Source organism: Typopeltis vanoorti, chromosome 3 (assembly GCF_054136105.1).
Source record: "Typopeltis vanoorti isolate ZY-2024b chromosome 3, IOZ_Tvanoo_1.0, whole genome shotgun sequence".
In the NCBI taxonomy this organism is placed as follows: domain Eukaryota; kingdom Metazoa; phylum Arthropoda; class Arachnida; order Uropygi; family Thelyphonidae; genus Typopeltis; species Typopeltis vanoorti.
Genome location: NC_143551.1, coordinates 125,977,047 through 126,002,730, shown reverse-complemented (window position 1 = coordinate 126,002,730; position 25,684 = coordinate 125,977,047). Strand labels below are relative to the sequence as shown.

The following is a 25,684-nucleotide window of genomic DNA, read 5'->3' as shown; positions in this document are numbered from 1 at the left end:
CAGGTCTGGTTTGCTTGAGCAGATTCATCATCCTGCAACTACATGAAGGAGAATGCCCAAACACAGTGTTATTGATGCAAGGAGCACCTCCTCACATGTGATGTGAACTTCAACAATTATAGTGTCAACATTTCATACCATTATGACAGAGGATAGAGTAACCAGTCACTCATTTTCTATAAAATGGCCACTTGGTTCACCAGACCTTAACCCCTGTGACTTTTGGCTTTGCTGTTACCTCAGCAGCATGTCAGGGCAAAGTTCTTTACCTAGCAGATTAGAAAAAAAAAAAAAAAAAATTTCAAACATCGTCTGTGGAAACCTTTTGATCAGTTGTGTTCCACTGTAAACAGTGCACAATGTCAATATCAGCTATTGGTCCTGCACAAAGACCAATACCTTGTGCATCACTTCCAATGATCATCCAGATCTCCTTGAAGCATGTTAGCTCTATGTGATGTGTTTTTTGTATTGCGTTATTTTATGAAATGAACAAATTAAACATAATCTGATAACTGCATTTGTCATTATTGACCGAATTATTTCACAATCACATACCATCTGGTTCACATTTAATGTAATTTTTTCCCACTCACAGTGCCATATTTCTCTTATTGGTAATTTTTGAAAAAAAAAAAATTTTTTTTTGTCAAAATCTCTTCCCCATGATCTGGTTAAGGTACCCACCAAGTTTGAGGGATTTTCATATACTGGTTCTCTCTCCATAGATTGCTCTGAATAGAGGTACTTTAATATGAAATACCCTGTATTTAAAACTTTTCTGTGTTTCTGTAATTGTATAAGTGTAACTAAAAAAAAAAAAAAAAAGAGCACTAACAATTTCAACTTGCTGTGAATTACTGTAGTTTACTGTTATAAAATTTAGAACAGAATTATTAAAAGTTTTTTTAACATTATATCCAACTTTTATAGACAGTGACATATTCTAAATGCCCAGAATTTTTTATGCTGCTGACTATCCGCCATCATACTAAAGATGCTGTAAGTATTTCTTTTCCTGTTTGTATTGTCATCAAATCAGAAAAGTATAGTAAACTTGCTGATATGCTTCAGTTTTTCATTGTTACCCCCTATTTAAACTTCATTGTATGTAAATGTGTTGCATTTATAGTTAATAATACCAGAATCAAGGAGTGGGAAAAAAACCACTAATTCCATCATAATTATTAAAATGCAAAATGTTAATAGATAGTGAATGTCAGAGAAATTACTGCATGCATTATTAAAATCAGCAATTTTAATGAATCAATGGCAAAATCAGAAGAGCTTTTTAATTATAATAATTGTGCATAACATGTATGAAAAACAATGCAATGTGATAAATTCATATACCAGATGACAAGATGTAAGAAGGAAAGTGTCGGTAGTATAGCAGTAAAGATGAATAAATGCAATGGAATCATGGAAAGTAGCATAGTGTTGTACGCAAAGTCTGTGGTGAACGATTTGAAATGGAACAAGTGTTGAGAGGAACAGCAATAAGAGGAGCGACTGAGGCTGAGTAGAAGAGAGGAATTGTAGAGATGACTGTGCTGGTAGGAACAAGATTTTCGAGGAAGCTTGAATGAAGTAGCACAGGATTTGTGAGTGTTGCTAGAAAAGTGAAGCAGAAGAGTGTGGCAAGGAGAATTATGAGTATATTGACAAGGCATGATTGAAGGGAACTGAGGAGAAGAGAAATAATTATGAATGTTATGATAGCTATGTGCAGAAAGAGAAGACTTCAGTTTGTGGAAGTATAGAGTAAATTTGGTAGGAGAGAGCTGTTTGTTGCAGATAGTCTGCATTTGATTGAGAGTGGCAGTATGAAGCTAGGTAGATTGTTGATGAGAGGAAAAGAGTGCTTAGTCAGTTAGGGAAAAAAAATTCAGTGGTAGGACTGTGAGTGAAAGATATCAGGATCTGTGTGAGATAAAATGATGAACACAGCATGACAAGAATGGCCTCAATGGAAGTAACAAAGTCAAAGACTAGAATGATGGGATGACAATTGTAGAAAGGGAAGGGGGATGAGATGGCAAACTACTATGTTTATCACCATTGCAAAAGTATTAGGATTAAGGAAGCAGAGTTTGTGGCCTTGATACAGTAGATGGTTTTGGAAAAGACAATAATGACTTTGAGACCATTTGATATGAGATTGAGATGAGTACAAATATTAGACATCAAGTGGGTGTTGCTATAGGCCAGGAAATATGGAGGAAGGTCATTCTGAAATATTTTGGCAGATGAGACTACTGAGTGACAGGAAGTTAATTATGGAAGTTGACTAGAAGCAGGAAATAACATCTATACCATGTCATCTGTTTCCTTAACCAAGTCTCAGACACATCAACTGGGACTTGGTTCAAAATCACTTATGGAAGTATCAGATTGTATGCCTCAGATTAGGAGAATAAATAAAGTAGAGGTGAAATGGATGAATCACATAATTATACAGGAACTTCTGAAAAAAAAAGAATGTTAAGAAGGGAAGTATAAAGAACAGGGTATCCCTCAGTAACATAAGGAGTATAATGCACAGGCTAGGAAAGTGAAGAGAATAGTGAAGAAAGAGAAATTAGCATAAAAAAAGAGATTGATTGAAGTAGCAAAGCAAAATCCTAGAGAATTCTACAGTTGCTAATAGAAGAAAGGGTGATTATGGAAGACTAACTTTAGTTGCTGGATGTGGAACATGGTCACATCTGTGAAAGATGTAATAGAAACCAAAGCTTTGGTCTAGCTACTCACTGATGAAGCCTCAAAAAAGGCTGAAACTGGTCTGGGTAGTGACCTCCCACCATAATGTAATAACAGCATACATTTCCTAGGAAATGTGTTTTACATTATGGAAAATACCTAAGAATAGCGATCAGAACTTTACCACCTTTGCTATGAGTTGTCCGGTATTGTACTACGTACTAGGGTCACTTGCATTAGCTCGCGCTAGTGATCGCCGATACTTTATAGTTTACTATATTCGGCATGAAATTCTCTGATTCCAATCTTTGAGTTTCTATTCGGTTTTGAAACGATGTGGGATTTAATATCCCCTTAATTTAAATGATGTAATAGAAATTTTCAGTGATTATTTTATTAGCATATTTTGTCTGTGGGAGAGGAGAATCAATCTGAATAACTATAGGAAGGACAAAAACTGACATTTCAAGAATGAGAAGTGTTTAGAATTTTAGTAACTTTCTTGTTAATTAAGGCTGTGGAACTGGATGGGATATCACCAGATATATTAAGGAATGTGCAAAACAGCAGTGACCTTGACTTGGTGGTCCAACAAGTATTTAACAGAAAAGTGGAGGAAGGAAAAATAGTGCTGCTCTACGAGAGAGAGAGAGAATCCAGGTCAGTGGGGTCCAACTATACAAGTATGTGTGTATAACAGGTGTGCAGGTGAAGGTATAAGAGAGGCTTGTTGGAGATAGAATACAAACCTGGATTAATGAGAATAGAATATTTTGATAGAGCAACATGGATTTGTTAAGGAAGGTCTTTCTTCAGTAACTTAGTTACATTTTATAATAGTGGTGACTAGTGTATTGAACAGTGAAGATGCTTTACAGTGATTTTTCTTGACTTTTCTAAAGTGCTTGATAGAGTACTACATGATAACTACTGTTGAAATTAATCAGGGTGGGGGCTGGATAGTCAGCTGGCAACTTGTAACTGATTACAGATATGGTTGACTGATAGCAGCCAGCAAATTGTTTGCTCCAAAAAAAGGAAGGTGATTAGTGGGATACCAATGGGTTCTGTTCTAGAACAGTGATCCTAGAACACAGAACCCATTGTTTGCTGATGATGCTAAATTAGGAAGAGCAGTGTCAAGAAGTTATATTGTTGCAGAAATGCTTTGGTCTGAAGAATGAGAATCACTTCAGTGTCATTAAATAAAAAGTCAAGTATCTTGACTAGAGAACAGTGGCAGCTCGTGGCTTGAAATTGTTGGGGGTGCTGCAACTTTCGAAATATACATACACACTGTAAGTGCAGTGTATATGTGTTTGGATAAAATATTAAAATTATGGTCGTCATCTGGTAGCATCCTCTAGCACAGGGTTTCTCAAACTTTTTCTACGATGGAACACTTCACAAATCCTGAAATGTTCACGGAACACCTTGATTAGATTGTAATGTATTAATTAATAATTAATTGGTAATTTAGCTTATTTTATTGTTAATCATTAATGATTGATAATTAATTAATAGTTATTAATTAATTAAACATCAATTAAACCAACATTAAATTAATTTGTGCTGATTTTCACTGACATATCCCATTCTGATCACCAAAAATTTAGTGAATGCAGACTTTTTCTCCTGTGTGCTGGTTTTGTAGGTTAGGTAAATATAAATAAAATAAATGAGTAAATCTAAGCGTTAAGAATAAATAATCATTTATTGTCAAATGTTAATTAGTAAAAACAAAACACATAAAAATAGTAAAAGTATATTGCAAATTAAGTTCTTAATGACTCCGATGTTTTTGGGTATTTGAATTACAAATTCTTTTGATATCAGGCACAATATTAGAAAGTTGAATTCTCGTATTTGGTGTAGCTTCGAATCTGTTCCTGGACTTTGATTTGGTTGCAGCATAATATGAAAATCCTGCCTTGCATAAATATGTCGTTGTAAAAGGAAGTAAAACAAAAATAGCTAGTTTTGACACACTTGTCCAGAAATCATTTATGGCAGTTCCTTGTATTTTTGTTTTAAATCAGAGTCACGAATTAAATCAATTAGATTTTCATAGTCACTTGCGCTGAAGCCTGCTGGCTTAGCTGTCACTGTAAATGGATTCAGAACCCAGGAATTGTCCTCACTGGATTTTGGAAAATATTGCAAAAGGGTTGATTGCAAGTCATGCAAGTGTTCTAAAATTATGTTATACTTCTTCATTTACTCATCATCATCATCAAATTCCTGCCATGTACCCTCAAGGGGTGTACAGGATATGACAGTACCACATGAAAAAATTACATCATTACTAACTTCCTATCTACAATTTTCCTCCAGATCAGTCTGTAACTTGTCAAGACTCCAACATCATCAGATCTTATCTTTCTATCATCTAAGGCACTTTGTACCATATCAATCCACCTATATCTTGGTCTTCCTCTGGGTCGTTTTCCTGCCAACCTGGCAGAGAACACTTGTTTTGCTAATCTGTCCTCTCCCATTCTATTTAAGTGACCATACCACTTGGGATTAGCTCTGCTAACGCATTCCTGGATGCTGACAATGCCAAGTTCTTTCCTAATATCCTCATTTTTAATATGATATTGCTATTGATGCCATCTGTTCATGCCTATAATCTTTCTCAGGACTCTCATATCTGCGGTCTCTAGTCTTTGGTCAAGTGTTTTACTTCTGACCCAGCTCCCAGATCCATAAGTTAAAACTGGTTTGAACACTGTCTTGTATACAGCTAATTTAGTGTTCCGACTAATTTCTTTCTTATTCCATATGAATTTATTCAATTGACTTCCCACCGTACCAGCTTTGCTGATTCTGTTGTCTATTTCTATATTTAATTTACCATCTTCAGTAAAAATCGTGCCTAAGTAGCTGAAATGTTTTACTTGTTCCACAGGTTCTCCATTCACAACACAGTTGACATTTTCAATGATTCTGCCTATTTTCATTGTCTTTGTCTTTTCATTGCTGACCTTCATACCATATCTATTACAACAGCTATTCAATTTACATTTACTTCATTTACTTTATATTAATACATTCACATTAATTCTTCATTTACTTTAGAATTTATTTCAGTCAAAAATTCATGCAAGGTGGGAAAACAATCAAAATTATTCTGTTCAACTGTAGAAATCCAGAATTGCAACTTCCTATCAAAAGATGCAATTTTATCTCTTGTATTAAAAATTGTAATATTCTTTCCTTGTAATGATAAGATAATTTCATTGCACTTTGTAAAAATATCTGCCAGATACGCAAGACTCATCAACCATGAAGAATTTCTTAATAATTCAATAAAATTTTGTCTTAAATTAAATGACATCAAGAAGACCATTAACGCACCATGAAGTGCAAAAAGCCTCAATAATGCTTTTCCTCTGGATAGCCATCTCACTTTGATATGTAATAAAAGTGCATTATGTGCTATACCCATTTCATCGCACAAAATTATAAATAATCTGGATTGAAGTGGTCGTGATTTTACATAGTTGATCATTTTTTTGGCTTCATCCAAAATAGTTTTTAAATATGTACGAATTCTTTTTTGTTACTAGTGCTTGTCTATGCAAAACACAATGCTTTTTGGTGGCTCTTGTAGCTACTTGCAGGATACCTGTTACAACTCCCTTCCTCTTTCTTACCATTGCTTGAGCACCATCTGTACAAATATCAATATTTCTCCCAACCGATTTCCTGTTTTGCAATATAATTATTAATACAGTTGAATATATCTTCTCCAGTAGTTTTTTCTTGATGATATTTGAACATGAGTAAATCTTTTTCAGTACTTTTATCAAATATGCAACAAACAAACACTAGTAATACAGCGAGTCCTGCAACATCTGTAGATTCATCCATTTGCAATGAATATTCACTTCAGTCTAAGTCGATGAATTAGCTCTTTTTCTATGTCAGCAGAAAGATCTTTGATGCGGCGTGAAACAGTATCATTTGATAATCGTTCTGCATCTATTTTTTTAGCAACCTGCTCGTTTAACATGCATGATACAATGTCTTTCACACAAGGCTTAATGAGCGTCTTACCAATTGTATGAGCTTCACCATGAAGTGCAATGCGGTAACTCACGCGAAAAGACGCCTTTGTTGCATTTTCAGTTGTAGCAATTGTAGCCATTTGAAGTTTAGATTTTTCTAGCAAGTCACGTCTTCTCTTAAAAAAAAAATTATTTTTTCCTTTGTAATCAGTGTGTTTCGTTTCGAAGTGACTACGAAATTTAGCTGGAGCCAAAAAAATGTTTACTAGTATTTTATTACATAACACATCAGGAGCATGTGTATTGCCAATACACGTAAATCCATAATTTAAATAACTTTCATGGTACTTCCGTTTTGGTCTGTTCTTAGACGACTCTTGTTCTTTAATATTAGCTTTTGAAGAAACCACAGTTTGCAATTCCATATCTTCTCCAATCATATGAGTAGATGTGTCAGCAGAAGTACTTGCTCCTCCTTGTGTTAAAGTTTCTGTCTTTAAACAAGAATCCATGGGTATTTTTTCAATATTATTCAAATTCCAATTTGTCAGAGCTATAATAAAAACAAATAGAATTTTGTTGTAAAGGTAACTTTAGTATGAAAAACAATAAGGTTATCAATAAGAAATGTCGAATAATATAAAAGTAAATGAATAATGCAAAATAGTGAAAAAAAAATGCAACACACAAAAGTAAATATGAATTGTAACAACACTTCTAAGAAAAGTACTAAACCGTATCAAATAATGTAAAAGCAATTGTAATAAGAACGATTTGATAAAATGTTCAGTAACAAAAATTAAATAGTTCGAAATAAATCAGATATTAATTATAAAATTAGTTAAAAGAGTAAGAAGAATACTTTTTTTTTTTAAAGTTGCCTTGCCTACTCCCTATATACGGGAATAAAAAGGCGTTAGCTGATTTTTTTTTTCCGAGGGCCCGATCCCAACAAATTTACTCGTAAATACCTTTCCAAATTTTTTTAAAGTTCATACATTAACATAAGTATTAATAATTAATTATGGCATAATCATAAAGAGTATTAGTACACTTATGTATACGGTGTGGCATATTGACAAATATAAATTACATTTAAATTAGTTATCAATCACTGGACTAATGAAATGTTGTAGCATGTCGTAGTTTTTTCAGGCTAACATCATTAAATTAATTTGTGCTGATTTTCATTTACATTTCCCATTCTGATCACGAAATATATTTATAATATTATAAGTACTTACGAGTGAATGCAGACTTTTTCTCCTGTGTGCTGGTAGTTTTCCCCTCCTTTTGTACATTCTGGAGATCTTTGTAGGCTTCTGGTGGATGACTCACTATCTGTTCCGTCACAAACACCTTCAATAAGAGATTTCTCAATATCAAAATTTAACAAAGTGCCTTGTCTCTTATTCATATCAGATTTTGACTCTGTATTCCTATTACTTTTTAAAAAAATCACGGCACTCCGGTTTCAGAACAAGCACTTACACACTGCAATACGAACTTGCGAAGAAATTATTCAGTAGTAATAGATTTGAGAACCAGATACAGACTACCATGATCTTCAATTTCAGTGGAAAAATTTGCTGATTGGTCACTGATATTTGCAACGCAGATGTTATTTCGTTCAGTTTTGAGAACACGTCGCCCATTGTTGTAATCGGCTTGCAGGCAATTTTATGATCGGTCATAAACGGCGGTATTCTCTTTACCAATTGTTGAAAGATTCAATGTGTGAAAATTAACAATAATTCATGAATACTTCCATGTTTAAAAATATGCTGCTTGGTCACTGAGATTTGCAACACAGATGTCATTTCCTTCAGTTTTGAGAACAAAAGATATGACACCAATTGTTGTAATGGGCTTACAGGCAATTTTTATGACCCATCATAAACAGCAGCATTCCCACTTCCAAATGTTGAAAGGCTTTCGATGTGCGAAAATTAACGATACATAGATGTTATTAGGTGTTCTGGGTCTGAGCTTTTCGACATATTCACGAATATTATCCTCCTCGGAATATTTTTACTATAAAATATTTATTCATGAAAAATGCTTAGAAAACTAAAATGACAAATTTCAGAACTTCTCGCGGAACACAGTTTGAGAAACCCTGCTCTAGCAAGAGGGTTGCAGCAGATGAGCAGCTCTTCCCCATTTCTCTCTGTCTGTCACTTCCATCATTCTTAAACCAGTCCATTCCACGATGTCATTAAACCACTCTCTAGTTGGTCTTCCACGTCTTCTCTTTCCCTCAACTTTCCCTTGTAATATAGTTCTTGTCAGGTGTCCCGAAGAACCTCTCAGAAGATGTCCTGCAAATCCAGTCTTTCTTTGATAATATTCTTTAGCAGTGTTCTTTCCATCCCAACTCGTCTTAAAACTTCTTGATTTGATATTCTTTCTGTATAGCTAATCTTTTCCATCTTTCTATAATACCACATTTCCAATGCATTAATTCTTTCCATATCTCTCTTTCTGAGTGTCCATGATTATTATATAAAATTATGGTAAAAATTTTTTTAAAAAATTAAACATGAAACAATATTGTTTATGATCGATAAAATTATACAGTTTAGTATAATTCAAAATTACTTAAAAATAAAATCCATTATCATAATCCCAATAATGTTCTAAAATAAAAACTATAACAAATGTTATGTCTTTAATTGTAATGTCCAAATATTTAAAGAGACGGAGTAAACACGATAAGCACTATGAACACTCTACAACTGGCACAATGGAACTGTGCCACAATACGCTAATAGCTCTCATCTCACTATGACGTGCATATGCTTGCGCACGTAGCAATATGGCACTGTGGTAAACACAGTGCTGCTAGCATCCTTCGCATTCCTAAGTGGTACAAGATGGATTTTTATTATTTTTTATGCAAAATAAGAGAATTGTATAGGATTGTTGATGATAAAGTTAAATATTACAAGCAAATATAAATAAATTAATAAATATATTTATATATCGAGAAAAATTGGGGATGCTGCAGTTCCGCAGTGCCTATGTGAGAGCCACCTCTGCTAGAGAAGACAGAATGAGGCTTATCGTATTGGAGGAACTTTGCTTGTCTCTTCTACCTCCTAGAGCAATCTGGAGACTTGGAGGATAGGGAACTGAAATTTAGGGGATACATCGAAAAGGTTGTCAAGGATACCCCCAGAAAACTGCTGCTATAATGTGAAGAACCCTGACCAGTAGGGATAAGGAGCTGATGGTTCCATTCTGTAAGGCACTAATCAGGCTACATTTAGATTTCTGTGTACAGATCAGGTCAACTGATCATGTGGGTGATAAGGAAACAGCATGTAGAAGTGAATAACACCTCTACATACTAGGTGCTTGTGAGTCAAGCGTGACGGACGTGTGTAAGAAGAGCTCCAGATTGAGATAAGTATTCTTGGAATAATTAAATATATATATGAGTATTTGTTTGACTAAGAGCTGCTGTAAAAGTTGTGCACTACGAGTATTATTAGTGTGGGGGATTTTCATTTGCCTAAACTTAATTACGAATTCATTATTATTAGACCTTAGAGTAGTAACTGGCAGAGGAAATAACATGGCGGCAGCTTTGTCATTCCATGAATTAAATTTAGACTTCAGTCGTTTCGTTAAGTGTGAGGCGTGTTATATGTATTCTTTCGATTACATAAATGATTTGTGGATGTTTAGGGTGGATGGAAGGAGGGTGTCTGCGAAGTGTGACCTGAACGAGGAATTGATGATTGCAAATAGCAAAAGGAGAGGGTGAAAGAAATGATTGTTGTGGCAGGTACGAATGATTTGAAAGGAGATAAAATGGAAATGATAGAGGACCTGAATGAATTGTTTGAGGTAGCAAAAGAAAAGAGTGACAGAGTTAGAATGATTAGTCTTTTGCCACGGTATGACAGTGAAATGTTTAAAAGGAGGGCCATAATTGCAAATGACTTTATGCGTGGGTTATGTATGATGAGTGGTGTGGAATTTGTGGACATGTGGAGTGAGTTCGATGGGCGAAAGGATCTATATAAGATGGATGGCCTGCATTTGAATGGATACGGTGTAAGGAGACTTGAAAAAGTGTTGCTGAATGTAGTGGATGTGCAAAATCAGGGAAACTAGATTTATTAAGGGGGGGGTAGATATACAGTCCTTAGGGAGGCAGTTGAATGTATGAATGAGTATAATATGCCCGAGTGAATAAGGACAACAAATCAGAATGGGATAGTTAATATAAGGCATCAAGGTAGGGTTGCGGCTAATGGGGGTCTTAAATTCATGTACACTAATGCTAGGAGTATTACGAACAAGAAGGAAGAGTTTTGGGCCATGGTTGGCACTTCCAGACCACAGGTTATTGGTATTAGTGAATCATGGCTGACTGTAGATGATATAGCTAGTGGGATTGAATGTGATGGGTATAGTGTGTTCAGGAATGACAGGGAGAATAAAATGGGGGAGGAGTATTGTTGATGATAGCTGATGAGCTGCAGCCAAGGAGAATAGAAGTTAAATTGCAGGATAGAGAAAAGAGCACATTTGAGGCCATTTGGTGTGAGATTGTGGCTAGCAGAACAAAATATACAATTGGGTGCTGCTATAGACCAGGTGATGACAGTATGCACAAGCAAATAGAAGAAATGAGTGGAAGGAGGGTAATTATTATGGGAGATTTCAACTATGGTCGCATTGATTGGAGTGAGGAGAGAAAACACAGGAGGAAGGAATTGGATTTTATGCGGTTATTAGGGGATAACTATCTGCGACAGCATGTAATGGAAAATACTAGGGATCAGAGAGTGCTTGACCTAGTAATTACATCTGAGGATTTGGCTGTAACAAATATGACCACATTGCCACCAATTGGTGAGAGAGTGATCATAGGATCTTGACTTCGGGGGCGGCTTAAGGTGTGGAATTTACAATTAAGACAGGGTGCATGTGGAATTATTGGGCTGGAAAATATGATAAGCTTAGGAGTTTGATTGGTTCAGTGCCATGGCATGTACAACTGCAAGGACTAAAAGTTGATAGTGCATAGGAGGCAGTTAAGAAGTGTTTGCATGAAGCAATGGCTAACTGTATACCTAGAGTTCGAATAATAAATCAAGTAGGGGTTAAATGGATGAATAACACCATTAAGCTTGAGCTGCAAAAAAAAGAAACAACTATGGAGGGAATTTAAGGAGAAAGGTGACTGGCAGGCACATGAATGGTATAAAGCGCAGGCCAGAAGGGTAACGAGTGTGGTAAGAAAAGCAAAAAAGGATTACGAAAGAACATTGGCCATGCAGGCTAAAGAGAATCCTAAACAGTTTTTTCGATATGTTGCAAGTAAAAGGAAGAATGTATATGGCGGAATGATTTTAAAGAATGCTGATGGTAGGGAGGTAACTGAATCAGTTGATATAGTTGAATTACTGAGCGAGCACTTTGCAAGAATATATCATCCAGGTGGTGACATTGCAGAAATGAATGAACCAATAGATTATACGGGAATTGTGGTGAATGAGGTGGAGGTGAATAGTCTATTGCAAAACCTCAATGTCAATACACCTGTGGGATTGGATGGTATACCAGCTCGTGTCGTACGTGAAGCGGCTAAAGAATTGTCAGTACCCTTGACCATTTTGTTTAATTTGAGTCTCGGGTCTGGGTTAGTCCCGAGGGGGTAGAAAAAGGGGAAAATAGTTCCACTGCATAAAGGAGGTTCCAAGACTGCTGTTGGAAATTACCGACCGATTAGCATATCAGGAATCATTGTCAAGGTCTTAGAGAAATTAGTCAAGGAAAGAATACAGGATCAGATAGATGAAAATGGGATATTGTATTGGGGACAACATGGTTTTGTGAAGGATAGATCATGCCTCAGTAACTTGCTCATGTTTTATTACACAGTGATGGCTGCACTGGATAAGGGTAATGGGTTTACAGTGATTCTACTGGACCTTGCCAAGGCCTTTGGCAGGATACCACATGGAATCCTAATCAGTAAACTGGAGCACATGGGGATGGATATAGGGTTGGTGAGATGGATAGGAGGGTGGTTGATGGAAAGATACCAGAGAGTGTTTATTGAGGAGTGGAGTCTAAAAGACAGCTTGTGAGTAGTGGTGTGCCACAGGGCTCTGTTCTTGGACCACTGCTTTTCAATTTGTTCATCAATGATATAGGTAAGAATCTGAAAGGAAGTGTTCACTTGTTTGCTGATGATGCAAAGTTGGGTAGAGCAATTATGAGTGCACAGGATGTCAAAATTTTACAGGATAATTTGGATAGTTTGGAGGACTGGGCTAGGAAAAATGGATGTCAATTTAATGTGCCAAAGTGTAAGGTTATGCACTCTGGGGTGAAAAGAATAGCAGCAGTATATCACATTGGTGGAACCGTACTCCAGGAGATTGATGAGGCCAGGGATTTGGGAGTGTTGGTGGATAGGGAGTTGAAGTTTAGGGGGCACATTGCAAAAGTGGCTAAATCAGCTCATCAAATCACTTGGCTTCTGAAAAATACTTTAACATGCAGAGACAACAAGTTGTTTTTGTTCCGCTGTATCGAGCCTCAATAAGACCCCATCTGGACTACTGTGCCCAGTTATGGGCACCAGGGTTTCTTCGTAATGAGGAGGAAGTGGAGAACATCCAGAGACGAGTGACCAAGGTGATAGCAGGTGTGTGGAATGAACCTTATGAGAACAGGTTGAAGATGTGTGGGTTACAGAAATTGGTCGATAGGCGGACGAGGGGTGATTTGATTGAGACATTCAAATTACTGAAGGGTTTCTATAAGATTAATCCAGAAGATATTTTTGAAAATAGGACTGGTGGTGGGAGGACTAGGAGCCATGCTTGGAAGCTGGGGAACTCTGGCAGTTTATTCCACTCATTCACCACTCTCAGAGTCTGTGGTGGGTGCTACGACCGTGAATGAGTTCAAGGCAAGGTATGATAGATACTGTGTGAATGTCGAATAGTTGTTCTTGACATGGGTTAGGGCCTCCCTCGATGAGTCTGTCGACTCCTTGGAGTTGCCCAGAATAATAATAATAATAAAAATATGAAATTGATTACAGAAAGTGTTAGTAGCAAGAATGGTGCAGGGAAAATGAGTGCATGTTCGAAAGAGAAGGATGGTGTCAAAGAGAGGCGAAAGAATGTTAAAAAATCAGTAAAAAAGAAAACGAGTGATTTAAAAAACCATAATGGATGTTAAAAAGGACGAAAGTGAGGCGAGAGTGGCAGATGGAAACGAAATTGAGAGAACGAATGAAACTGGAATTGGCATGATGCAGGAATCGAAAGTGGAAAAAATCAAAAGAATGAATGAGAGTGAATGTTGGATGCATGTTGGACCGAAAGTACGGAAGCACAGTAGGATGAATGAGAATGAAAGTGAGAAGAGGGTGTTGAGAGAGAGAAAATTGGAAAGAATGAATGATAGAGAGAGAATGTGACACGAGATTCGGAAGTTGAATTGGATTGGATGAGGAAAGAGTTGAAATGGATGCGGAATGAAATTAAGAAAATTCCGGTAAAAACTATTCAAACTAATCATGATGGCACGAAGGAGTTAACGAAAGATGAACGAGTGACATTATATGGTGACTCCATTATTAAAGGTGTGGTGGATGATAGGATGCACAAGGTATGTTTTGCAGGCGGTAAAATGAGTAGAGTGATTGAGGCATTGGATTCGAGGAGGGAGCGAGTAAAGGAGTTGATGGTTTTAATCAGCATGAATGATTTGACAGAGGACAAAGAGCAAGTCGGAATGGATATCAGGAGGCTGCTTAGAAGGATAAAAGAGAATAGTGTGACAGGAAGGGTAGTCACCGTGTTGCCTAGTTATGACTGTGGTGAGATGAGGTGGAGAGCAAGAATTATGAATGATATGCTGGCTGAAATGTGTGAGGAGACAGTAGTACAGTTTGTTAATATGTGGAATGAGTTTGAAGGAAGAAGTGAACTGTATGGGAGCAATGGACTCCATTTGAGAGGTAATGGTGCGAGTCGCTTTGAAAGACTGCTGCTGAAAGGTAGAAAATTGAATAGAACGAGAGAGAATGAATCAGATAAAGCAGGAAGTGATGTGAAAGAGCAGGAGAGTAAGACAGGAGAGATTTAAGAGCTGGTTATGAATGAGGAAGTGAGTGGTATAAGTATAGAAAATGAGAGAATGGATGTGCAAGAGGAACAGGGAAATGGGGAGGTTCAGGGTGGACAGGGGTACCCAGCATGAGAAAGGTAGATGCTCTTAGAGCAGGTGAGAGCATGTGTAGACAGAAATGGGATGACCTGGGATCAGGGGGAAATAGTTGGAATTGAAGAGGATTCTAAAATGAAGAAGCAGAAAGGGAAATGGACCCAGTTGAACATGGAGAGATCACATCGAGTGAATGGTATCAGTGGAACTAGTTGTAGATCCAGAAATGAGTTGTTGTGTTTGTATACAAATGCTAGAAGTATAAGAAATAAGGCAGATGAAATGGTTGCATTAATTGCATCTGTTCACCCAAAGATTGTCGGAATAAGTGAGACATGGTTGGAAGAGGACGACATCCTGACAGGAATAGAGATGGAAGAGTATAATGTGTTTCGTGAGGATAGAAGGGGTAAAAAGGGAGGGGAGTGCTATTGAAGATAGAGAAAGAGTTATGTCCATACAAAATAGAGATGCAAGAGGGGAAATAGTGACAGTGGTTTTGAGGCAGTATGGTGTGAGATAGAGGTGAATGGAATCAAATACTTGGTTGGATGTTGTTATAGACCAGGTAATGTGGATGGTGGTGATAATGAAATGTATAATCAAATTAGTCGAGCAAATAAGAAAAGGGTGATTTTAATTATGGCAATATAGACTGGAAGGATGACATAGCAACTGGAAGTAAAGAAAATGAGTTTCTTGAGTTTTTGAGGGATAACTACCTCAGACAATATGTAACAGAGGGCACGCGAGGATTGAGGGTCTTTGATTTGGTCATCTCATCAGATGATGTAATTATAAATGAGGTGTTAAATCATCCACCAATTGGTGAGAGTGACCATGAAGTGATTACCTGGGTGATTCCCAGCAGTGTGAGGATCTCTTTGAGAAAAGGGTATATGTGGAACTACAAGGGCGGGTGGGTGATCATGAAGAGCTCAGGAGACAGCTTGTGTGTGTAGCATGGAATGAGGAGTTAGCTGGAAAAGAGATCAATGCAGCCTGGGGGATTTTCAAAAACTATCTGGTAGATGCAATATCTAAGTGTATTCCAAGAGTGAGAAGGTTAAATAAGGTTGGTGTGATATGGATGAATAAAGAGATTAAGCATGCGATACAGAGAAAGAGGGCATTGTGGAGGCAGCATAAGAGAAATGGCAATAACAAATTCCATGAAGTCTACAAAGACCAGACAAGGAGGGTGACTTGGTTGGTAAGGGTAGCTAAAGAGAGATATGAACAGCAGTTAGCTAATGAAGCCAAAAAGAATCCTAAGGAGTTCTTTCAATGTGTAGCCAGCAAAAGAAAGAATGATTATGGAAGGATGACATTGATAGGAGAAAATAGTATAAAGACAGCTGTTGCAGAATGTATGGTGGAGATACTTAATGAGCAATTCATAAAGGTCTTTCAATCTTGTGACTGTGACTTCATGGAGAGATTGAGAGCAGTAGATGATGGGGAGGAGAGACTGACGGTAAGTGAGCAAGAGGTGTATGGGGAGTTGAGTAAACTAGATGTTAATAAGGCTGTGGGACTTGATAATATATCACCACATATTCTGAAGGAATGTGCCAGGGAGTTGACACCTGTCTTGACATATTTTTTTAATACGAGTCTTGCACTCTTTTAAGTCCCTAAGGAGTGGAAGGAGGGCAAGATTGTGCCACTTCATAAAGGAGGTGATCAAACTCAAGTATCAAACTATAGGCCTATCTGTGTGTCAGGTGTTGTGGTTAAGTTGTTGGAGAAGCTTGTGAGAACTAGGATCCAGAGTTGGGTTGACAACGATGGTATTATCTTTGACGGAAAGCATGGATTTGCTAAAGAGAGATCATGTTTTAGTAATCTACTTACTTATTACAATAAAGTGACTGCTTCCTATGACAGAGGAGAAGGATACACAGTAATGTACTTAGATTTCGTAAAGGCTTTTGATAGAGTACCTCATGATAAATTGATAGTTAAACTAGATGGGGTTGGATGTTAGATTAGTGCATTGGATTGGAGACTGGCCATCTGATAGGTATCAACAAGTTGTGTATGGGGGAGCGATATCCAGGAAAAGGAAAGTCACTAGTGGAGTGCCTCAGGGATCTGTTTTGGAACCATTACTGTTTAACTTGTATATTAAAGATATAGGTGAAGATTTGGATGGAGATATTCAGTTGTTTGCAGATGATGCAAAGTTGGGACAAACCATGAAGAGTAGTGAAGATGTTGTGGCCTTAAAGAAGACTTGAATTAATTGAGTGATTGGGCACAGAAATGGGAATGTGAGTTCAATGTTGGAAAACAAAGATGGGATGCAGAATTTATGCTTGGTGACGATAAATTGTTGGAGGTGGAAGAAATAAGAGATCTGGGGGTGATAGTGGATAAGGATCTGTAATTTAGGGGACACGTAACCAAAATTGTGAAGACAACACAAAGGCTTCTGGGAATGATGCGGAGGACACTGACGTGTAGAAGTAGGGAGATTCTTGTTCCGTTGTATAAGGCTTTGATTAGGCCACACATGGATTATTGTTCACAGATTTGGTCACCTGGTTTTCAGAAGGATGAAGAGATGCTGGAAAGGGTCCAAAGGCGATTGACTAAGGTAGTTTCTGACCTCTGGAATGTCGAGTATAAGGAAAGATTGAGAAGATGTAATTTGCAGAGTCTGGTGAACAGGAGGAAGAGGGGAGATATGATAGAGACCTAGTTGGTAAGGGGTTGTTATAGAATCAATGCTGGAGAAGTTCTACAGAAAATAGTGGGAGATTGGGGGAGAACCAGAAATCATCCCTTGAAACTGTATAAAGAGGGTGTGAGCAGGGGAGTGAGAGGTAGGTTTTTTTGTGCAGAGTTGTAAATGATTGGAATGCCTTGGCTGAGAGTGTGGTGTCTGCAAGGAGTTTGAATGTGTTCAAGGCACAGTATGATGAGCTGTGTGTGTGTGTGTGTGTGTGTGTGTGTGTGTGTGTGTGAGTGAGTGAATGAGATAAAAGGACCTCCCAGATGAGTCTTTGACTCCATGAGGTCTTGGGGTAATAATAATAATAATAATAATGTTGAATATGAGGATAAATTAAAGGAATATGGTCTGTTGAGCTTATAAATATCAGAGGATTAGAGCTGATATGAACGAGACTTAGATGGTTGAGAGGAATCTATCAGACAGATATAGGGGAATTATTGGAAATGGTAAAAAAGTGATGGGCGCGGAAGAACCAGAGGCCATCCTGGAAATAATATGATGGGTGTGAAGAGTAGATTTTTAAATGGAGAATTGCAAGTGAATGGAGCATGTTACTGGAATATGTTATTAATACATGGAGTGTTAACGATTTTAAGATTCAATATGATAATTATGTTTTTAGTTTAATGATTCCCCCCAAACACACACACATCCACACACAATGAGTTTGCTGACTCCATGAAGAGTGTATAATAAGAATAAAATACAACAAAATCAAAATAAAAGCAATAGATAGAGTACTTCATTGTTTCAATTAAAGATACTTAAAATCAGTGGCGGCTCATACATAAGCACTGCGACACTGCAGTATCCCCAAGGAAAAAATGAAAAAAAATTAAATTTTGTTTGTGTTTATAAATAATAACAATGCTTACAACATTATATAAATGCAGTACAACATGTTAAAGGTTACAACTTATGTTTAGACTTTGATTGAATAGTTAATAATTGGAATTGTTCGATTAACACTTTATATTACAGAACAAATGCACTGCAATCTAATGCCGATATTCATTTGCTCTTGTCATTGCACATTATGTCATCCCCAACTGTAACTGCTCAAATGGCAGTGTATTTTTAGTAAGCTTATGCACCTTATTTCTGTGAGATATGAAATGTTTTTTATTGGTGCGTGTGCCTGGTGAACTATTTTTTGTGAATCTTATTTTATTTTGTTAAAATAACCTAAAATTATTTATTTATTATAGATACAAGGCTGAATTATGACGAGCGTCACTGTTGAAAATATGAAAAGAATAATATTTTTTCAGTTATCATTCCACGAAACAAATTCACTGCGATCTAATGCTGATATTCGTTTGCTGTCATTGCACATTACGTCATTAGATAAATTAGATAAGATATACTACCGCTTGGGCAGTGTATCTTATGCCTGCGCTCATTATTTCTGTGAGATATGAAATGTTTATTATTGGCGCGTGTTCGTGGTGAACTATTTTTTAGTAAATTTTATTTTGTTAAAATAAACATATAATTATTTATTTATTATAGATACAAGGCTAAATTATGACGAGTGTCATTGTTGAAAATATGAAAAGAATTATATTTTTAAAATTATCGTTACACAAAACAAATGCACTGCGATCTAACGTCGATATTCGTTTGCACTTGTCATTGCTATTGATATAAAACTTTTATTATTGGTGTTTGTTCGTGGTGAGGATGAAATATTTTTAATAAAGCAACTTTTAATATGTAAATTTATTTATTAATAAATTTGTTACTGATTAGGGGAAAAAAAAGGTGTTTTTGTATATGCAGCACTCCCACTTAAAATTTTCACCAGCTGCCACTGGTTAAAATACCATAAACTTTATGGAGAATATTCATGTTGGATTCCAGGAATTTTGAAAATGTTCAAAATCATCTCGAAGTAAATGCCCTTATAAAAACTAAATGTACTATTAAAAAATTAGCAATGATATTCCAAAAGAAATATTACATACAAAGCTGGTGTGTTTTGTGTGAAAATGGAGAAAAATTCAGTCCTTCACTTATTGAAAATGTATTGTTTTGAAATATTGACAGTGATATTAAATGCAATGAGACTGTTATTACTGCTATTCAACATTGTAAATCCTGCAAAAACTACTTGACATGCTGCTATTAGGTTTTAACTAAATTTAGTCTCCACAAATTGGCACAAAAGGTATATTTTTAGCCTATAAATATGTATGAACCTTCTCTTCAAACCAGATATCCTGCAAGAGATCATTCTCAAAATACTTTCTAAACACTCAGAAATTGTCTTACCCAGTCATGGCATGAATGCTCATGTTTATTAATGTCATGCAAAACAGACTAACTAAAATCAATTAACAAGAATATTTGTAATGAATTAGCATCGATTTTTTTTTTTTTCAAATATAAATTATAATATATATTAATATTTAAAAATAATGTATAAATATTTGTATATATTTGTATATATGTATAAATACTTGCTACCACAATTGGCTAAGTGGTTAGCATGCTAGCTGTTCAGCCTATAGACTGCAGGTTCTTATTATTATTATTATTACTATTATTACGGGCAACTCCAGGGAGTCATTAGACTCATCGAGGGAGGCCCCAAATCATATTCATCACAACTATCTGACATTCATACAGTATCTATCATACCTCGCCTTAAACTCATTCACTGTCACAGCATCCACTACAGACTCAGGGAGTGCATTCCACTCATTCACTACTCTAAAAGTAAAGAACCCAGCACTAACACCTTTACTAACCACACTTTTGCCCAGTTTCCATGGATGTCCCCTAGTCCTCCCACAACCAGCCCTGTTCTCAAAAATATCTTCTGAATTAATTTTATAGAAACCCTTCAGTAATTTGAATGTCTCAATCATATCTCCCCTCCTCCGCCTATCAACCAATTTTTGCAACCCACAAATCCTCAACCTGTTCTCATACGGTTCATTCCACAGACCTGCTATCATCTTGGTCACTCGCCTCTGGATCCTCTCCACATCCTCCCCATCAAGAAGAAACCTAGGTGACCAAATCTGAGCACAGTAGTCTAGATGGGGTCTTATCAAGGCTCGATAGAGAGGAACAATAACCTGCTTGTCTCTGCTTGTCAACGTATTCTTCAGCAACCAAGTGATTTGATGAGCTGTTTTGGTCACTTTTGCAATGTGTCCCCTAAATTTCAATTCCCTATCCACCAACACTCCTAAATATCGTGCCTCATCAATTTCCTGGAGCAGGGTTCCACCAATGCAGTAAACTGCCTCCAATCTTTTCACCCCAAAATGCATAACCTTACATTTTGCCACATTAAACTGACATCCATTCTCCTTAGCCCAGATCTCCAATCTATCCAAATCATCCTGCAAAATTTTGACGTCATCTGCATTCACTATTGCCCTACCCAACTTCGCATCATCCGCAAACAAATGAACTGTTCCTCTCAGATCATTTCCTATATCATTTATGAACAAATTAAACAGCATTGGTCCAAGAACAGATCCTTGTGGCACACCACTAGTCACAGGCCGTCTTGTGGACTCTACTCCCGAGTAAACCACTCTCTGATATCTCTCCGTCAACCACCCTCCTATCCATCTCACCAACCCTATGTCCATTCCCATATGCTGCAATTTACTGATTAGAATTCCATGTGGAATCCTGTCAAAGGCCTTGGCAAGGTCCAGTAGAATCACCGTAAACCCATTACCCTTATCCAGTTCAGCCGTCACTGTGTTATAATACGTGAGCAAGTTACTGAGGCATGACCTACCCTTCACAAAACCATGTTGTCCCCAATACAATATCCCATTTTCATCTATCTGATCCTGTATTCTTTCCTTGACTAATTTCTCTAAGACCTTGACAATGATTCCTGATATGCTAATCGGTCGGTAATTTCCAACAGCAGTCTTGGAACCTCCTTTATGCAGTGGAACTATTTTCCCCTTTTTCTACCCCCTCGGGACTAACCCAGACCCGAGACTCAAATTAAACAAAATGGTCAAGGGTACTGACAATTCTTTAGCTGCTTCTCGTACAACACGAGCTGGTATACCATCCAATCCCACAGATGTATTGACATTGAGGTTATGCAATAGACTACTCACCTCCACTTCATTAACCACAATTCCCGTATAATCTACTGGTTTATTCGTTTCTGCAATGTCACCACCTTGATGATATACTTTTGCAAAGTGCTCACTCAGTAACTCAACTATCTCAACTGATTCAGTTACCTCCCTACCATCGGCATTCTTTAAAATCAATCTGCCATGTACATTTTTCCTTTTACTTGCTACATATCTAAAAAACTGTTTAGGATTCTCTTTAGCCTGCATGGCCAATGTTCTTTCGTAATCCTTTTTTGCTTTTCTTACCACACTCGTCACCCTTCTGGCCTGCGCTTTATACCGTTCATGTGCCTGCCGGTCACCCTTCTCCTTAAATTCCCTCCATAGTTGTTTCTTTTTTTGCAACTCAAGCTTAATGGTGTTATTCATCCATTTAACCCCTACTTGATTTATTATTCGGACTCTAGGTATACAGTCAGCCATTGCTTCATGCAAGCACTTCTTAACTACCTCCCATGCACTATCAACTTCTAGTCCTTGCAGTTGTACATGCTATGGCACTGAACCAATCAAACTCCTAAGCTTGTCATACTTTCCCGCCCGATAATTCCACATGTACCCTGTCTTAATTGAAAATTCTACACCTTTAGCCACCTCCCACTCTCACCGATTGGTGGCAATGTGGTCATATTTGTTACAGCCAAATCCTCAGATGTAATTACTAGGTCAAGCACTCTCTGACCCCTAGTATTTTCCATTACATGCTGTCGCAGATAGTTATCCCTTAATAACCGCATAAAATCCAGTTCCTTCCTCCCATGTGTCCTCTCCTCACTCCAATCAATGCGACCATAGTTGAAATCTCCCATAATAATCACCCTTCTTCCACCCATTTCTTCTATTTGCTTGTGCATACTGTCACCACCATCTTTTCCATCACCTGGTCTATAGCAGCACCCAATTGTATATTTAGTTCTGCTAGCCACAATCTCACACCAAATGGCCTCAAATGTGCTCTTTTCTCTATCCTGCAATTCAACTTCTATTCTCCTTGGCTGGAGCTCATCAGCTATCATCAACAATACTCCTCCCCCCATTTTATTCTCTCTGTCATTCCTGAACACACTATACCCATCACATTCAATCCCACTAGTTATATCATCTACAGTCAGCCATGTTTCACTAATACCTATAACCTGTGGTCTGGAAGTGCCAACCATGGCCAAAAACTCTTCCTTCTTGTTCCTAATACTCCTAGTATTAGTGTACATGAATTTAAGACCCCCATTAGCCCCAACCCTACCTTGATGCCTTATATTAACCCTACCTTGATGCCTTATATTATCCCTCTGAATTCTTCCTCACCTAGCAATAGGATGCCATCTCGCTTATTGGAGGCTTGAAAAGGCATTTCATAACCTATTCATGTATATTACATTTATTTTCAACTTGTTATTCTGATAGTTAATTAAATTTATGTATTTGAAACCTATTGTGAAAAGAGACATAATAGTTATGAAATGTACAATACCAGTTTTATTGCTTCTTACTTCTATTCTCATATTTGACTCTTTTAAGCATGAATTTTAATTCTATAAACAGTTTAATGCTTATATCATTGGCTTTGAAAAATGTTGTAACAACATCATTTGGATTTGAGCATTAAAAAAATACTCTTTTAAATGGAATAATAGGAATGTTTATCTTCTATCCTGTAAAAATAAAAAATATTAATGATGATAAAAATAATTTCTGAAGATAACTTATTACACAATAAACAACTGTTTTCTAAAATAAAGCTTTTTATCTCTCTCTTATGCTGATTAATGATGAACTGAATATATTTACTTTTTTATTTACTTGGAATCTGGATATTTATGAAACATAGTTTCACTGAATAATATATCTTTTCTAGGATCTGTGCTTAATATTTAAAGAGCCCCTCCTTGATACTGATTACACTAGTGAGAAGCCTAATCAGAGGGTTTTATCCCTACAATCTTTGGTTGAAGATTTTGTAAATGCTTGTTGTTATCATATGTGGAGTGGTATCATCTAAATGTCTGGTTTTATAAAGAATGTAGATATGTGATTTCGGTTTTAAAAGAAATAAGGGTAAAGATCTTCTGTATAAATGTATATTTATTGTGAAAATTATTTTGCAGCCTGTTTTATTTTCTTTAAGAAATTATGGCATATTTTTATTAAGAGATCTTAAGAATCTTTATTCTTCATATGCTCTGTACATTCCTCTCAAGCACTTTTCAGACCTGTAGTGAAAAAACTTGGACACTGAGTGCTTAAATGAAATCTTACTTTAAATAGATGTGATTTCTTTTGTTAAGTCAATGCCTGTTGTATAAATATCAGCAGGTCCTAATGTTAATCATATCACAGTCAGGTAAGTTAGCTGAAAATTAGCCTAGTAAATTAGTGCCATCTTGTGACTCAGTAATTGGAAACTATACAATGAACAAATTATTGAGGATGTTTTTCTGATAATTTTATCTCAGAATAGTATTAGTTTTGGGGTATATTTTCCACATTTGATTTTCATAGAAGATAGATGTTTGTCTCTTTATGAACACAGTAAACACAAGCTATTCTGTCATGCCATTAAGAATCCATCCATATACTTTTTTGATACAAATGCCCTACAGTTTTGCCATCACTATTCATATATATATATATATATATGGTAAGAATAATTCCAAAGCTGAATTCTGAATAAAATAAATTAAGTTGATTATTGCTGATGATCTGTAAATAATATTGTCACAGTTCATAACATGAATAAATATCTTTATTGTGTACAGCTATAGTTGAATCAATAGTTAATCCCAATATTAAAAAAGGAGTATCAGACTTATTTTTTTACTGTATATATATATATTATCCTCTGTTTATATTTGATTAAAGCTTAAAAAAAAAGTTTTAATTCTCAAACAGAATTCCAGATTTATTTTGTAGTCATTGTTATTGTAGTGGATTACAAATATTTACTATAGAGCTATAATAAAAACATCTTGATATAAGAAACTATTGAAAAATCCAACTAAAGTTCCACAGGCATAATGCTACACTAAAGAAAATTTGCTATTAACAAACTTCCTATCTCTACCTATAATGAACTATTTCTGCAGTCCCTACAAGTTTGTTACAGTGAGCATCAACCATAAAAGGGTTTCACAAGTTTTTCTTTCCTCTCTTTTTATGCTGACCTAAAATTTGACTCAAGTTATAAATGTTGTAAAAGTTCGCAAAGGTATGTTTGTGTATGTTTTTGATTGCTTTGGTTTGATTCTGTTGTATTTCTCCAACTTAATCATTAAAATATATGGTTGTGTTATATTCTGAAGTATTCTTGTTGTAAACAACAGTTGAGTTGTGATGGATATCACTTAGAAAATCCAAGTTTTCATATTGGATACTCTTAAAACTTTTCATTGTGGTATTGTCACTTAAAATGAAAAATTTTGATGTCTATAAAGTGGCTGAAGTTATCTGAAAAAAAGAGCAATCAGACATGTTTGTTTATCCTTTTTGTCTGTAACTTATGTGCTGGAACAGCAGTAGCATCATGAATAACTCATGGTATTAAAGAACTATTATGATTTTATTATTTTCTTGATCTCCATGAAGTCGCAAGACTCATCATGGGAAGTCATTGCTAGTCAGTACAAAGTCTATCATGCCACTCCTTAAATTCATCCATCATTTTACATCTTCACCCTCTCAGCCATGCTCCTACCACTCTCCATGCAAAAAAACTTTCTTCTTACCCTTTTACTTACTGGTTCCTTTTGCAACTTCCAGGGATGGCTCCTTTCCTTATTCAGATTCGATAATCTTTTTGCATGAGAGTATAGATTCCCCCCCCCACACACACACACACAATGAGTCCTTTGACTCCATGGAGATCAGATATTGAGTATGAAACATCCCATCTGTGA

General features: G+C 36.3%; 1 protein-coding gene across 1 annotated transcript in view; it reads left to right on the top strand.

The window, feature by feature from the left end:
- Nucleotides 1–24,516, top strand: part of LOC150108543 (KICSTOR complex protein SZT2-like) — a 1,022,772-nt gene extending 998,256 nt beyond the window's left edge. Inside the window, exons 62-63 of the mRNA XM_090390485.1 lie at nucleotides 934–1,002; nucleotides 23,647–24,516. Coding sequence (XP_090246611.1) covers nucleotides 934–1,002; nucleotides 23,647–23,790 — 213 coding nt within the window. The 3' untranslated portion in view covers nucleotides 23,791–24,516. The remainder of the gene's footprint in view (nucleotides 1–933; nucleotides 1,003–23,646) is intronic.
- The last annotated feature ends 1,168 nt before the right edge of the window (nucleotides 24,517–25,684 follow it).